At 37.8% G+C, this 14,185-nt stretch overlaps 1 protein-coding gene and 1 non-coding gene across 3 annotated transcripts; both read left to right on the forward strand.

Annotated features, from left to right (window-relative positions):
• Positions 1 to 1,373: 1,373 nt before the first annotated feature.
• Positions 1,374 to 9,754, forward strand: LOC103453402 (uncharacterized). Of its 2 annotated transcripts, none has more exons than XM_029091151.2 (12): positions 1,374 to 1,572; positions 1,678 to 1,786; positions 2,718 to 2,820; positions 2,902 to 3,400; positions 3,485 to 3,633; positions 4,022 to 4,222; positions 5,048 to 5,215; positions 5,341 to 5,694; positions 6,205 to 6,284; positions 7,924 to 8,284; positions 8,606 to 8,818; positions 9,185 to 9,754. In XM_029091151.2, exons 3-12 carry the CDS (start codon positions 2,776 to 2,778, stop codon positions 9,518 to 9,520), a joined length of 2,406 nt encoding a protein of 801 aa, XP_028946984.2. In that variant the 5' UTR covers positions 1,374 to 1,572; positions 1,678 to 1,786; positions 2,718 to 2,775; the 3' UTR covers positions 9,521 to 9,754. The 2 variants fall into 2 exon arrangements, with proteins under 2 accessions (XP_028946984.2, XP_008391166.3); XM_008392944.4 differs by having other exon boundaries at positions 1,420 to 1,572; positions 1,659 to 1,786.
• Positions 9,755 to 11,074: 1,320 nt separating this feature from the next.
• MIR7122A (microRNA MIR7122a) lies at positions 11,075 to 11,196 on the forward strand. Its single transcript, NR_120994.1, is given in 1 exon segment — positions 11,075 to 11,196. It is a non-coding gene; the product is annotated as a microRNA MIR7122a (primary transcript).
• The last annotated feature ends 2,989 nt before the right edge of the window (positions 11,197 to 14,185 follow it).

Raw genomic sequence — 14,185 nt, forward strand, 5'->3', positions numbered from 1 at the left:
TCATACATTATTCTTGTAAGATGTGGCAGTTGATGGACATTGCAGTTTTAGAGTAATTACATCATTATTGGGTTATAATGAGAATGGATGGGTCCAAGAGCAGAAAGATTTGTTACAAGAGTTAGAGACTTACTCAAGTTGTTACTCCAAGCTATATGGGTCTAAAAATAGGGTCCATGAGTTGAAGCATGCATTGAGATATTTTGAAACTCATGCAAACATTGATCGGTGGATGACTATACCTGACATGGGCCATATTATTGCATCATGTTATGGTGTGGTACTTATCCACCTGTCAGATGTACAATGTCTTACATTTTTACGTCTTAGAACAACACCTATACCACTAGCAGCACCTAAGGAGATCGCCATCGAATTCACCAATCATCATTTTATGCAGGTATGGATATAAGGATTTATTGTTGGAAATTTTTGCAGGTGATCTTATAAGGATTGAATGCATTTACTTTAAGTTTAAGTTATAAATTTCTTGTAGTCTAGTTTAATTAAGTTGTACTTTTATGCATGTGTTCTTGAAATCAGGTCATCCAATTCCTTTTGTAGCAACAAATTGGGAAAGATATTGTGAACCATGGTGTTTAGAATGGGCTACTCTGTTCATTGCTCGTATACAATAGTTGAAATCCATTGTAGGATCTACTATTATAACTAGAGAGATTGTGGAGCTTGATGAAAATTGAAGCTGGTAAGCAGTGCCCCCATGCTTATGCGTCAGACAATTTCAGATTCTGTTCATAGTCTTGTTTCTTAGTAAACTCTAGCGTTTCGATGCTTTTCTGTATTTTTCTAACTAAATTGTTCTTGGTTTGTTCCCTAGGGAATATGAATTGAGATTTTTTTTGTCTTGTTTTGCTTTAGAATTCATGCTCTTCTTTTAAATCCATGCCTACGGTTTTGTTTTGTTTTGTTTTTTTTTTGGAATAATTACTAATTTTTTTTTTATCCCTAGGATTTTGGTTGCCCAAATCAAAACCCACCTCTTTAACTATCTGCCATCTTGAATGGAATTTCAGAAAGCATTCTTCATAAATCTAGCATAACCCCACATACATGCGTTCCTTACGAAAAAAAGGCCGAGGGGTTCAAGCTCAAGAGATGATTTACTTGAGTAAGCTTCTCCATTTTCAATTCCGACCAAACGTGTACCTCATGCTGAAGATTAGAAGACCCCAATTTTTTTAGAAATAAAAGTGGGTGGGGATATAACAATTTTTTTTTTTTGTCAAACGATATATTTTGTTACATGAGATGTTAGATTAGTAATCGACAAAATTTAAATCCACGTCGTCATGTAATGATTGAACACCCTTTTCATCACTATGATAAAAGGCTACTTTAAGTGAAGAAAAAGTATTTTAATTTTTTAACTTTTTATAAGAGATGTAAATATAACGTGCTGGAGAAATAAGATAACGGTGATCCAGCAGCTGTATTTTGGTTTTCTCTGGAGCGTAGGCCGTGGGCGAGCGCGCCTATCATCCTTGTTAAACAAATCCAAATCCACATGATCCAAATCCAAATCCAAATCGACATCCACGTTTACTCCGACTGGTAAGATTACTCCCTGTTTATTTTCTCTTCAGGGTTCTTCAGAACCACCTCAAACTCTTTCGTCGGCGATATCTGCTGCGAATTAGGAATAGCTGATCCTTTCAGAACCCGACTATTGGTGCGGTGCCCGCCTCTCATCGCCGCCGAAAGCAACCTCGACGCTGTTGCGGGCGGAGGAACGCTGTCATACGAGCCACGTAGCACGCTGCTGCTGGTAATTTTACTTTTCTGATTTTATACGAATTTGTTTGTTTGTTTGATGAGAAAATATGGAAAACTAGAGAAACATTTTGAATTTAGGGTTTGCAATAACACTAATTTTGACTGTGATTTGTTATGGGTTTTGGGTATCCTTCCTCTCTTATACTTTTATAGTGCCTGCATCAACCCTCTTCGTTCTTTTTCTTCTTTTCCAACTTATGCCTTCATTGATATTAGATTCTTATATGTTGCATAAAAATTGCCCTTAGTTTTAAGCTTGCTTTTTGGTTTAAATTGCGGCGGCTTGGTTCAAATTGTTCCTGGAAGGTTTGCTTTTTGGTTTAACGAAAGAGTAATAAGCATTCATGAGTTCAGTGAAAATGAGTTGAAATTGAAGGAAGTAACTTTTGTATGAAATGTAGAGTGCTTTGAGCTTTGGGAAACAACCGGGCGCTACTAGGAAGATTATTAACTAATGTGATCGGTTGTCCCAACAATCAAACTATCATCTTTTACCGAAGTGTAGTGGTGTTCTATGATATTTAGGACTTATGTTTTTCAAGATTGATTTATCTTAAGAAGGGTTGAATATCATTGGAGCTTTGCTTACTCAGGAATCGGATCATATGGGTTTCTCATCAAAACCCACCATGTGAACGATTAACCTTTTTCCTTTTCCCTAGTGAACCATCAAGAATTTTTATTTAGGTACCTGCAAATATTCACATCATTTATGAAAAATATTATTTTGGAGGGAAAAGAAGCTCATTATCTAAATTCAGAGTAAATTAAGTGTTACTTACAATATGAAATGAAGGATGAAAGGCTAAATCAAATTTTTCAAGTTAGTTTATCCCCAGAATTATTTAGAGGGTGACGTTATTTTTTATTTTTCATCTTTGGAGAGCAACATATCTAGCTTTTTTGTTTGTGGTTGTCTGCAGGATGCTGATTGTTTGATTGTACATACCTTGACCATATTGGTGGCAGTTAGTAAAAAAAATGCTTGCTGGAGTAAAGATCATACCCCGAGATCAGATTGATAAGGTAAATCCTATCCTTTGTTCATTCTGTTGTTTAATTTGTTATTTTAGAGAGTAGCTTAATAGTTTATGTTGTTGGTAACAGGATGAGAATCTGAGCGCTCCTGGGAAAGAAAAACAAAAACAGAAGAAGAGGTCGAGTAGTAAGGTGAATAAGCGTAGGAAGGAAAAGAAGAGTTCTCAATATGGTAGTTCAGATGGTGAAGAGCTTGATAAAATAAAGAAGGGGTCCAAAAACAAGTGGTATTCGTCGGACGAGTATTCAACATCATCATCATATTCTTCGGGTGTTGAAAGTGAGGGAAGTTCCGACCGAGGTAGAAGGAAGAGTCAGAGTAGGAAAAAAGGTAAGAGAAGTAATGAGGGTATTTCAGAGGATAAGGTCAGTTATAGCTCAAAGAAGAGATCGAAGAATGGCAGGAAAGAATATGCATCAGAGGATCACTCTTCCTCTGCTTCTGATGGTAAGGACAGTGACAGTTGTTCTGATAGGAAAGAAAGGCGCAAAAAAGGAAGTAAAAAAGATAGAAAGAAAAAGAGTAAGCGTATGAGTCGAGGAGTCATGGAGGATGAAGAAATTTCTGGTAGGTATTCTACGCCATTCTTTTAAAATATATATTATTTAATCACATGGTCTTTACAAATTCACATTCTTTTTGTCGATGTAGATGGTGATAGAGGAGCTGGGCGTTTGAAAGATGGGGAAATTGCAAGGAAGGAATTTGGCTTAGAGTGGATGCTTAGACCTGAAGGAAAAGCAGATAGAACCCCTACTGTGACTGTCAAGGAGCAGCCAAAGGAAACTCCGAGTGATGAGGTATGCTTTTTCACCTAGTAAAGCTAGAATTTACCTTTCTAGTTCTACTAAATTGGAGTTACAACTAGGCCATAAAGTTTCCATTATGTGGCAAATAAGTTCATGTTTGTTTTGGTTGGTGTGGGTCAGAGATGGCACAGGAAAAGGTACAGGTTTAACCCATCGGCTTATGGGTGTAGATCAGGTTTAACCCAACTAAACTGACGATTTTTTCTTTAGGAGGCTAAGTGCCACACTTTAGAGTTCGAAGACTAAAATGGACACAAGCCAAATTACTGAAATTAACTGCAAAGAGTTTTAACCTACAACTGAAAATAAAAAATGATTCCCGACTTCTTTTTACGAGTATATGGTTTGCTGACTACATTTTATCTTCCCTGTGTTTTAGATAAAGGTCAATCCCAGGGAGTTAAATCCACATTTAAAGGATGACGGATCTGGTTATCCGGAAGATACAGATGAACCTGAAGCTACTGGAAACAAACTTTTATCTTCCTCAGTTGTTGGGGATGGGGGTGCAAGTTGGAAACTAAAAGCTCTGAAGCGTGCAAAAGAGCAGGCGACTCGAGAAGGACGAAGGCTCCAGGAGGTATGCTGATGCGTAAACAAAGTGGAGGGTGCCCTAATTCTGCATGGTTTTCTAGTCTTATATTCTCTATGTTTTTAGTATTTTAATATCTAGGGTTGTAGTATAGGAATTGTTATTGGCACTTCAAAAATCTAATTGTGTACTCCAAACTTTCTATATTTAGAAAGAAAAGTACTCTCATGAGGAGTGCACAATTAGATTTTTGGAGTGCCAATAATAGTTCCCTTTAGTATTTTAATATCTAATGTTTTTATTCTTCTGATTTCCTACTTTTTGTAAGGACTAGGCAGAAGGGCACGTGTGATGCATGTCATGGTAGGGAGTAACTTGCAAAAGAGAAGTTTAAGGGTGAGAGAGAAACAATAGGAGGGGCATGCTAGTCATATTACTAAATAACCGCTAAACTTAAATTTGTTTATACAACTTACTAAGCTTAAAGGGGGGTTTAATAGTAATTTACCCTCTTTGGTTGACAAAGTGGGTCCTCTTAATTAATAGTATAAATTAGGATTATTTCCAGTTTTATTGGGATTAGATTTAATTTCCTGTTTTATTTTGGATTAGTATTTCTTTCCCGGAATAAGTTTACTTTCCCTCCCATAGGAATATTTTGGTGAGAGGCCAAGAACGGGTGTAATTCCAGTTTATTTATTTTTTTTTAAATTTTTTATACAATGTGAGGGGGTGGGGGAATAAATTGGTATAGAACTCACTTCTGCTAATTTACCCAAAGCCCGCTGCACAGTCCCATCTTACATGTTAAGCTACCTGATCTTTTTGGTTTTGGTATCTTCTTTGGGATCTGATCCTTATTTTTTTATACAGGTTGTTGGAGAGCGTTGGGGTTCTCTTGGTGAACTGACCGTCTCCGTTGCATCTAATAAAGCTGCCCAATCTCGTGCTCATCTACATGCCATAAAAAGTAGACAGAAAGGGTTGAGTGAGGAACACCAACCAGATTCCAGCAATCAAAGTGACATGGATAATAAAAAGGTATATGGGAGGGCACTCAGTTTTTCGAAAATGCTTTACTTTGAAATTCAACTGTTATTGACCTTGTTTTTTAGTTTATAATTAATATTTTTGTTTCTTAAATGCTACGTGAATTTGATTTCTAGGACACTAGTCGGCACTACCTGAAGGATGTATCTTGTGGACTTCCTAAATGGAGGGAGCCTAAAATTCAAGATTCTTTATCTTGGAAAAGGCGAGATGTTTCTACTCAGGATTCTAGTCTTTTGGCGGAGGCAGTTGCTAACTTAAATCAGTTTTCAAATGATGGAAGCTTCATGTCTGACGTTCTTCGTAAGCGAACTGATGATTTTAGTAGTCCCACTCGTGAAAATATAGCAGACACTAGCAAGCCAAGTGAAGCAAGTGCCGCATTTCATGAATTGAATGCGAACCAGTTGGCAGCTAAGGCGTTTCAACTTCGTATGAAAGGAAAGCTGGAAGAAGCTGGGGAACTTCTGGTAAGAAGCTTGCAATATCCTCTCTCTCTCTCCCAAGTAATATGAACAGCTTTTTATCCTATATGCTAATGTTAGTAGATTGAATTGTCTGTAGTCTGTTCTCCACATTATCCACAACAACTTAAATTACCACCCGGTTTATTGAGCAACTTAGGATAGAGGTTATCTAACTTCTAATGCAGTGGAAAATACTCTTCTGCAGTTAGGGCTACTTTGGTTCATCTTGTTTAGGGAATTTGCTGTCCTTTGTTTGCTGTTTTCTTTTTTAAACTTCACAAAATCCTTAACACTTTTGCTTGGGTTGTGTCCCTACCATTTTTTGCATGCATCTATTTAGTTCTACAGAGATGCCTATGCTTCTCTGTATTGCGATATTAAAATCTTTCTTATGATTATTAGTTTATAACACTGTAACCCACTTGTTTAGCACATAGAATGCGGACAACTTATTATTCGTATACCACGATTTTTTATTTCAGTGATTAATTGATTTTTTCTTTTTGCTAATAGGAAGAAGTAGAAAACAGAAAGGCAAAGCAGGCTAGTGGAGATAATTTTATGAGACCAAGAAATGAACGGAGCACAAGCAGGTAATGTTGCATATTCTTATTTTCTATTTTCCCCTATTTTCCCCTATATATGGAGTGCAAGTTTAGTGCAAATGGAGGCCCAAATGAGTTAGGGGTGAGGATCGGAGATCAGGAAGTACCAAAGAGAGACTACTTTCGCTACCTAGGATCTATCTTGCAAAAGAACGGAGAAATTAGATGGAGACCTCAACTATAGGATACAAGCTGGATGGATGAAGTGGAAGAGTGCATCCGGCGTGTTGTGTGACTGCCGTATGCCCCTGAAGCTCAAGGGAAAATTTTATAGGACGACAATAAGACCAACGATGCTGTATGGCACGGAATGTTGGGCGGTGAAGCATCAACACATACATAAAATGGGTGTAGCGGAGATGAGGATGCTTCGTTTGATGTGTGAGCACACGAGAAAGGATAAGATTAGGAATGAGGATATCCAAGGCAAAGTAGGAGTAGCCGAAATTGAAGGAAAGATGAGACAAAATCGGTTACGGTGGTTTGGACATGTGCAAAGAAGGCCTACTGTGTTGAGAATATCGCGTTTAAGAATGGGAAAAACAAGAACAAACTCCGGAAATCGAAAAACAAATAACCAAGATAAATAACACCAAGAGTTTATGTGGTTCGGCAATATGTGCCTACGTCCACGGGGCAGCAACAACAATCTTTCACTAAATCAATAATGAGTACAACCAATAATCTTGCCAAATCTCTAGAATTAGGACCTGACGAAAAACCTAAAGAACAAGAACAATAAATACACTATCTCTTTTCTTTTCTCTCGCACACACTTTACAATATTCTCTCACTCTAATCCCTTGAGTGGTATACAATTTATTGTTTTGCTCCCTTCTCAAAACTAGTACAATAGCCCCTTTATATAGACATAATAAAGGTCTTCTTCAATAGGGATTATTAATCCTAATTGGAATCTAGTTATGAATCCTACTCCAATTGAGAAACTAACTCCAATTGGGTAAACAACTCCAATTGGGAAAACAATTTAATCCTCTAAGACTATTAATTCCCAATAGACTTAGGACAACTAATCAAGGGCTGGAGAAAACCCAACATACTGTTAGAAGATGCGACTACGGGACAGAGGTCCAGGGTCGAAGTGATAGAGGAAGACCTAGGAAAACTTTGGAAGAGACTCTAAGAAAAGATTTAGAGTACTTGGATCTAACGAAAGACATGACACAGAACCGAGCGCAATGGCATTCTAAGATTCATATAGTAGATCCCACTTAGTGGGAAAAGGCTTTGTTGTTGTTGTTGTTGTTGTATTGTCTAATGCTTTCTGCTGTAAATAAGATACAATTGTGGACTGATTCTTGAAGTTATAAAAAGGAAGTGTGGAGGAAAGTAGTATTTGTAATGGCAAATGGGTCTTTTGCAGTTCTTGAAATGAGCGTTCAGTTCTTGTTTTATCCTGCGTGCTTTTTCCATTTCTGTAGACAAGTACAAGAACTGTAGTGTATAGTAGAATTTGTAACATACAACACGGGCCAACTCTTATAGGATTCGTTATGGAAATCCTGTCAAGGAGTGTTCATTTGTTGATTGATTTCATGTGCACGGTGTGATTTGTTTTTTCCCTCACATAATTATTGGTGTTCTAATCAGATTGCCTTTTATGTAGACATGTTATGCAGGAAATGGCTCTTCGCCAGAAGAAAAAGGAGGAGGATGCTGATATGCATCTAGCTCAAAGGATAACCCAGAACAAAAAGTACAGTATATCTGGTCAGGCAGATGATGAATATGACTATGATGACACTCCAAGAAAAAAGTCCAAGAAGAAGCAGGGTAGTGATCAGAAAGTCACCCAGAACAACAGTTTTGCAACTCGATTTGCAACGCAGCAGGAGAGATGTCTCTTTTGCTTTGAAAATCAGAGGAGGCCAGCGCATCTTGTTGTGGCCATTGCAAATTTCACGTATTTGATGTTGCCACATCAGCAGCCTGTTGTGCCTGGTCATTGTTGTATTATACCAATGCAGGTGAGCTTAAATTAGTTTCTTCTCTTACCTTTTTGTTGCAGTAGTCATTTGATAATGAGCACGAGTCATTCGTACTTTACTTTAAAGTTCCAGAAAGCCTACTTTACTTTAAAGTTCCAGAAAGCCAGATTTCATGCTTTTGTTTACCATCTTCAACTCCAATGAAAAAAAACAGTTATTATTGGAACCCTTTTCAGGTTAATGTGAAACATCCAAGTCGATTTGATTACTGGGGGATGTAATTTTAGTTCGCTCCTTTTGTCATATTTTAAATGCTTTTGTTGATGTGTATTTGATTCTGATCTATATAATTCTTAACAGCATGTGCCTTCCACAAGAACTGTTGATGACGACGTGTGGCAAGAAATTCGAAATTTCAAGAAATGCCTTATTATGATGTTTGCAAAGAAAGAGAAGGAAGTAGTTTTTCTTGAAACTGTGATGGGGTTGGCTCAACAACGCCACCACTGCATAGTCGAGTGTATCCCTATACCCCATGAAATTGCCAAAGAGGCTCCTCTATATTTTAAAAAGGTAAGGATTATGTTCTTGTTTTCATTTTAAAAGCATTGATTTTCTGCTCTGCTTGTTTTGAAATGTCTTTGCTCATTATTTCTGGAAAAAAATACTCATGACCTATTCCCTTTTTCTGGGAACTTGTGACGTTATTTCATGCGACATATCTGTGCGAGTAAATTTGGATACATATACAAGTGCATGCCCAGTGTCTAGATATATTCAAACACGTACGCATGGATTTTATTAGGTTCTCAATTGTTATGTTTTAAAATATTCTGAATTGAATGCTTATGTACATTTTAATCTATAATGTTGAATTTACAATCTGTGATTTTAATTTGTCTGCTCATTTGAACTAAATAAATGTATAAACTCTCTCAGGCAATTGATGAAGCTGAAGATGAGTGGAGCCAACACAATGCGAAAAGACTAATCGATACAAGCGTGAAGGGCTTGCGTGGGTCAATTCCAAAGGACTTTCCGTACTTTCATGTGGAGTTTGGTCTGAATAAAGGGTTTGTGCACGTTATTGATGACGAGCAGCAGTTCAACAGCAGTCTTGGGCTGAATGTCATAAGAGGCATGCTACAATTGCCTGAGGAAGACATGTATCGCCGACGAAGACATGAGACAGTGGAGGCACAGAAGCAAGCGGTTAAGAGCTTCGATCAAGATTGGTCACCTTTTGACTGGACAAAACAACTTCATCAATCGTAAAGCCACATTGTGTATTTTGTATCCGGGTTGTTTCAGCGGGGTTTATCTTGCACCTCACTGTATTTGGTTGCCGGTGGTTTAGAATCCTCACTGGGAAGTTGCCCTTACACTTTTGAGTATAGTTAGTCTCACTCTAGCATTAAGCAGATTTTCTGCACCTTAAATCGTATTATACATGTTGATCTTGACATTTGAAGTAATTTTATTTGAACCACATTTTAGCCTTTGGACAAACTTGATTTGGCATGTTTTGAGTTTGCAATCATCCCTGGATCTTGCATAGCATCACGTTACTACAAATTACTGACCCTATGGGAAAAAAGGTTGGTCGATTTTTTATTTTTAAAAGAAATCTTTTCTGTACAAGGGATAGCGGAGGGGATCGAACACTGACCTGAACTACTACCTGCAATGTGTAAATTGTACTAGCCATTTGAGCTGTGGACTTGCAGTGGAATGTTTATTAAGATTATTTGATTAGGGGCAGTGTTATCTGGACACCCGTTCTTATTTTTTAAGCACTCATTGTTAACTTTTATTTTTTGTTCTTTTTTTTTTCAATTTATTCGATTTACGATTGAAAATTGAAAAGGGTGTGTAAGAGGTAACAATGTATGTGAATAGCACCGCCCTTTAATTAGCATGGCATGTTTATTTACTAGGAGTTTGTATTCAAGGATTTTGATCCCTGTCATTGGATACCTTCAATATTAGATTAATTAGAGTTTCTCTTATGATTACGGTTTAAAAGTCCTACTCTTCACTCATGAGTAACATAATACATTTTCGACTTTCATAAATGAAGAGTTCAATTTTAAATTATGATTGACACATTAGCTGCTTAACTCAATCATCTATTTAAGTAGAGTTGAGATCCTGTCCAAATTTTTGTGTACGGTGCCTAAGGATCAAAAGATTCAGACCTCTCATTTTAAATTATGTGGCCACATTAGCCCATTCACTAACTCACCTCACACAAACTAAAGGTTGAATCTGTCTCTATTTAATGGTCCAGATCTTCAAATTCTTGGACTTTGAACACAGAGTTTGAGAGAGGATTTCGATTCATTTTAGTATAGCACTTGTGAAAAAAAAAAAACAAAAAAAGAGGCTTTTGGGCCTTTTATTTAAGGGAACTTTAACGAAAAGCACCTGGTACTGTTTATTTTAACGAAAAACCACATTTTTACACTAAAAAGTCAATCCTGGTACTATTCACTTTACCCTTTATTTTGTTTTTATCATTAAAACTCAAAGTTTTCAAGCCCTTTTCATTAGTTTTCCTTTTATTTAAGCACATGAGTGTAAGAAGTTTTCAAGCCCTTTTCATTAGTTTTCCTTTTATTTAAGCACATGAGTGTAAGAAGCCCCGTACCTTCCAACTCATGTTTAGTGGCGGTGGATTTCTTCGGCCTTGAGTTTGACTAGGGCTTTGTTTACGTGGAGCATCTTTTGGGCTATAAATACTGAGATTACATCAGCCCTTTCCTCGCTATAGATAGATAGAGAAACCGTTCTCAAGTCCTGAGCTTGTGACGGCGGCATCATGTTTTAGGGTTCATTCCATTCTTTTATACAGAGAAATCACGGTCGAGATCAAAACTCAGAAGTCTGTCAGATTCTCTCTCTCCGTCGTCTCAACCGTGTTTCTCTGTATAAAGAGATGTACTGGATCCGTCACCATATACATTGAGCTCTGTGTTTCTCTGTGAAAAGATGTTGATGGGAATTTTTTAGGGTTTTGGGAGGCTTTAGTTTGGAAAATAATATACTTTACATGGGTAGAAATTTTTATTCAAGATTTTATTGAGGTTTTTATTTTTTTTATTTTTGTGTGTATAAAGGTAAGGATGAAAAGCGGAACCAAGCAGTGTTAGTGTAATTTAGTGTTTTTTCTTTCTTTTTGAAGATGATCAAATGTTGTGCTACCCAAATACCTAGTAGTATTAAGAATTTTATGAGTAAATTTCGGCAGGGGTTTTGAGCTGTAAATTCAACTTATTAATTTTTGTTAAAATACCCAAAAGCTCAACTCAATACAAGCATGGTCTAAGTGGTTGGGATGAGTTTGGGAGTTGCCCAGTTACCCAGTTGCAGATTGATTTATTCTTACTTGTGTAACGTTTTTCTAAGTTTCGAACTTGGTGTCGGTTCTTTCAGAGGGCAATGTTATGGTCTCTGTGGTAGTTTTGTATATGTCGTTGTGTAAGGCTAGGTCTAAGCCTTTTAATCAAACTACGGAGAGGAGATTCGGATTTGAGTCTAATATAGATTTTAAGCAATGACTATTTGTATTGTAAACGAGATTTGATAATGTTAACATCTCTAAACCCTAAGCGCGAACGCTAATCTTGATTGTTATAATGAATGAATCAATTCTGCAACCCTATTGTTAATATGGTTAATCTGAAGTTTCAGTGAATTCTGGAATGGTCGAATTTTAACTTACAATTAGATAGAATTATATATTTAACGCAGAGGACTAAACATGCAATTGCAACACGCGGTTGTGCTGAAGGCTGCAGGAACTTAAATGTGTATCAATATCTACTGCGGCCCTTCCAATACGTGTGTAAAGTACTGGTGCTATAATATTTTTTCAAACTAAAGCCTCCCAAAACCCTAAAAAATTCCCATCAAATCATAAAGAATAAATCAACATCTTTTCACAGAGAAACACAGAGCTCAATGTATATGGTGACGGATCCAGTACATCTCTTTATACAGAGAAACACGGTTGAGACGACAGAGAACTAGGGGTCACACACCTAGCTTAACAATGAGTTTGCAGAACTATCAGTGGGAGACGGCTTTTTACATATTACTAGTGATTGGGTGTGAAGCTTTGCTGGGAGTGGCGAGAACGCTACGAGTTAGCCTCATGAAATAAACTTCTTTTATAGGATGTTCGTTAGCCGTCTAACCATCGGTATATCTGCATCTTGGTACAGATGCTTTTATTAACATCTTTATCGCGTCTATCCGAAGTCCACCTTTACATATGAGTTTTCCCATTCGATCTAATGATGTAATGGAGGAACATCTATCAACTTAGGGCAACCGAGAAAGCTTCGCATCAGAACCTTTACCCTTAGCTCGTTGCTAGGTCATCAACCCCAGTAAACCAACAGGGTAAATAAATAAAACCAACCACATTAGGAAATGCGAGCTGGGAGAGCCATGAAGCCTTCTTTGTGGAGCAACTTCCTTTAGTTCTAATAAGGTGTGAGCTAGGTGTGCGCTTGGCTTGGGGTAGGTGCTAAGGAAGCAGGTCCCTCTTTTAAGGAACGTTATGGTCTACGACCTCTACGACTGAATTACCATTCGGGAAGGAACCAAGAAGAAGGTAGCCTAAAAAAAAAAAAAAACAGATGGTTCAGAGCGCTAGTGAGGCTCACAACAAGGAACGAAGGCTGGTCGAGCCTGCTCTCCCTTCAAACCTTCCTTTCAGAGTCTTCCTTTAGATTAGAATAGTTAGAATGGGCTTATTCTTCAGCCTTTTTTTTGTTATCTTTTCTCACCCGCCATCCTCATTCATTGGGCCTCCGTACCACCTACTCACAAACAAGAAAAGGTGATGATCTTTGGCTTTATTTGTGCGTAAGGTGGATTACAAGTGGGTAATCATTACTGTTAATAGGTAAAAGCTAGAACAAGGGGGCAGAGGAAATAGCCTTGGAGACCCAGCGAGGGTACCGAATGTCCAAGATAGTAACAGTCGATCGCGCCTTATTATCTTGACAGCTGTGCTTCTTTTTACCAGAAATCACCCTTTTTAATGCTTTGGCCCATAGGGGGAGAAGTTTTCTTAAAGTTGTGCCCTCCCAGTGGAATTAAGGTTGTGCTATCAAAATGCCTGGGAAACAGACAAAGATGAAAAAACATTCGTGGTTTAGGAGTGGAATTTCTCTTCCAGTGACCAGATTAGATCCAGTATCACCGACCACTTCTTCAGACGTAGTTCTTCTTGATACTTCAAAGAACGACGTAGAGATGTCTGTATCCAAGAACCTCTAAGTCCAACTTCAACAGGTTAGAAGTCTTGTCCTTATCAGGTCAAGACTTGTATACTTTATGTTTGATCTGATTTTCCCTTAATACTTGAATAAGGCAATCAGGGTTCTTTGACTGGTGATGCCGTGGCTAGCAAATCGATAGTGCTGGGTTAGATGCTTGGCTCCAGTCTTTAGATATTTGTGAATGAGATGGGTAACTCTTTAATTAGCAGTCTCTGAGAGTGTGCTCTAGTAGAACTTTCGGCTACAGTTGCCGATTAGGTCTTTTTTGAGTCATTGGGCTTTGATCCGTCACCATTCTCTAAGCGGAGTCGTGCTTTATTCATTGCAAGTGTTGAGTTTGAGGCAAAGCGGAAGAAGTTCGATTCGATGTGATCTAGGAGAAAAAGAACGTCATCGTGGCAGAGCTAGTAGCTCAAGCTAAAGAACTTGAGAAGACCTTGGAGGAAAAGATGAACTTGCTTAATGCATGCCACACTATAGGCAAGGATCTGAAGACCGCCCACTCATCTTTGCAGGAGCAGATCATTGAGTTGGAAAGGAAGCTGTCGGGTTTGCGGAACTAAGCTTCATCTCTTATGGAAGAGCTGGATGAGTGTAATGACAAAGAGTTCTAGCTAGAGTCGCAAATGGAATCTACTGCATAGGA

The sequence above is a fragment of the Malus domestica genome, chromosome 13 (genome assembly GCF_042453785.1).
Source record: "Malus domestica chromosome 13, GDT2T_hap1".
In the NCBI taxonomy this organism is placed as follows: domain Eukaryota; kingdom Viridiplantae; phylum Streptophyta; class Magnoliopsida; order Rosales; family Rosaceae; genus Malus; species Malus domestica.

Coding starts and splice junctions, on each gene's coding strand:
- LOC103453402 (XM_029091151.2), top strand. CDS start 2,776: ATGCTTGCTGGAGTAAAGATCATACCCCGAGATCAGATTGATAAG. Junction 3,634..4,021: donor AGGAAACTCCGAGTGATGAG/GTATGCTTTTTC, acceptor CCTGTGTTTTAG/ATAAAGGTCAATCCCAGGGA. Junction 5,216..5,340: donor GTGACATGGATAATAAAAAG/GTATATGGGAGG, acceptor TTTGATTTCTAG/GACACTAGTCGGCACTACCT.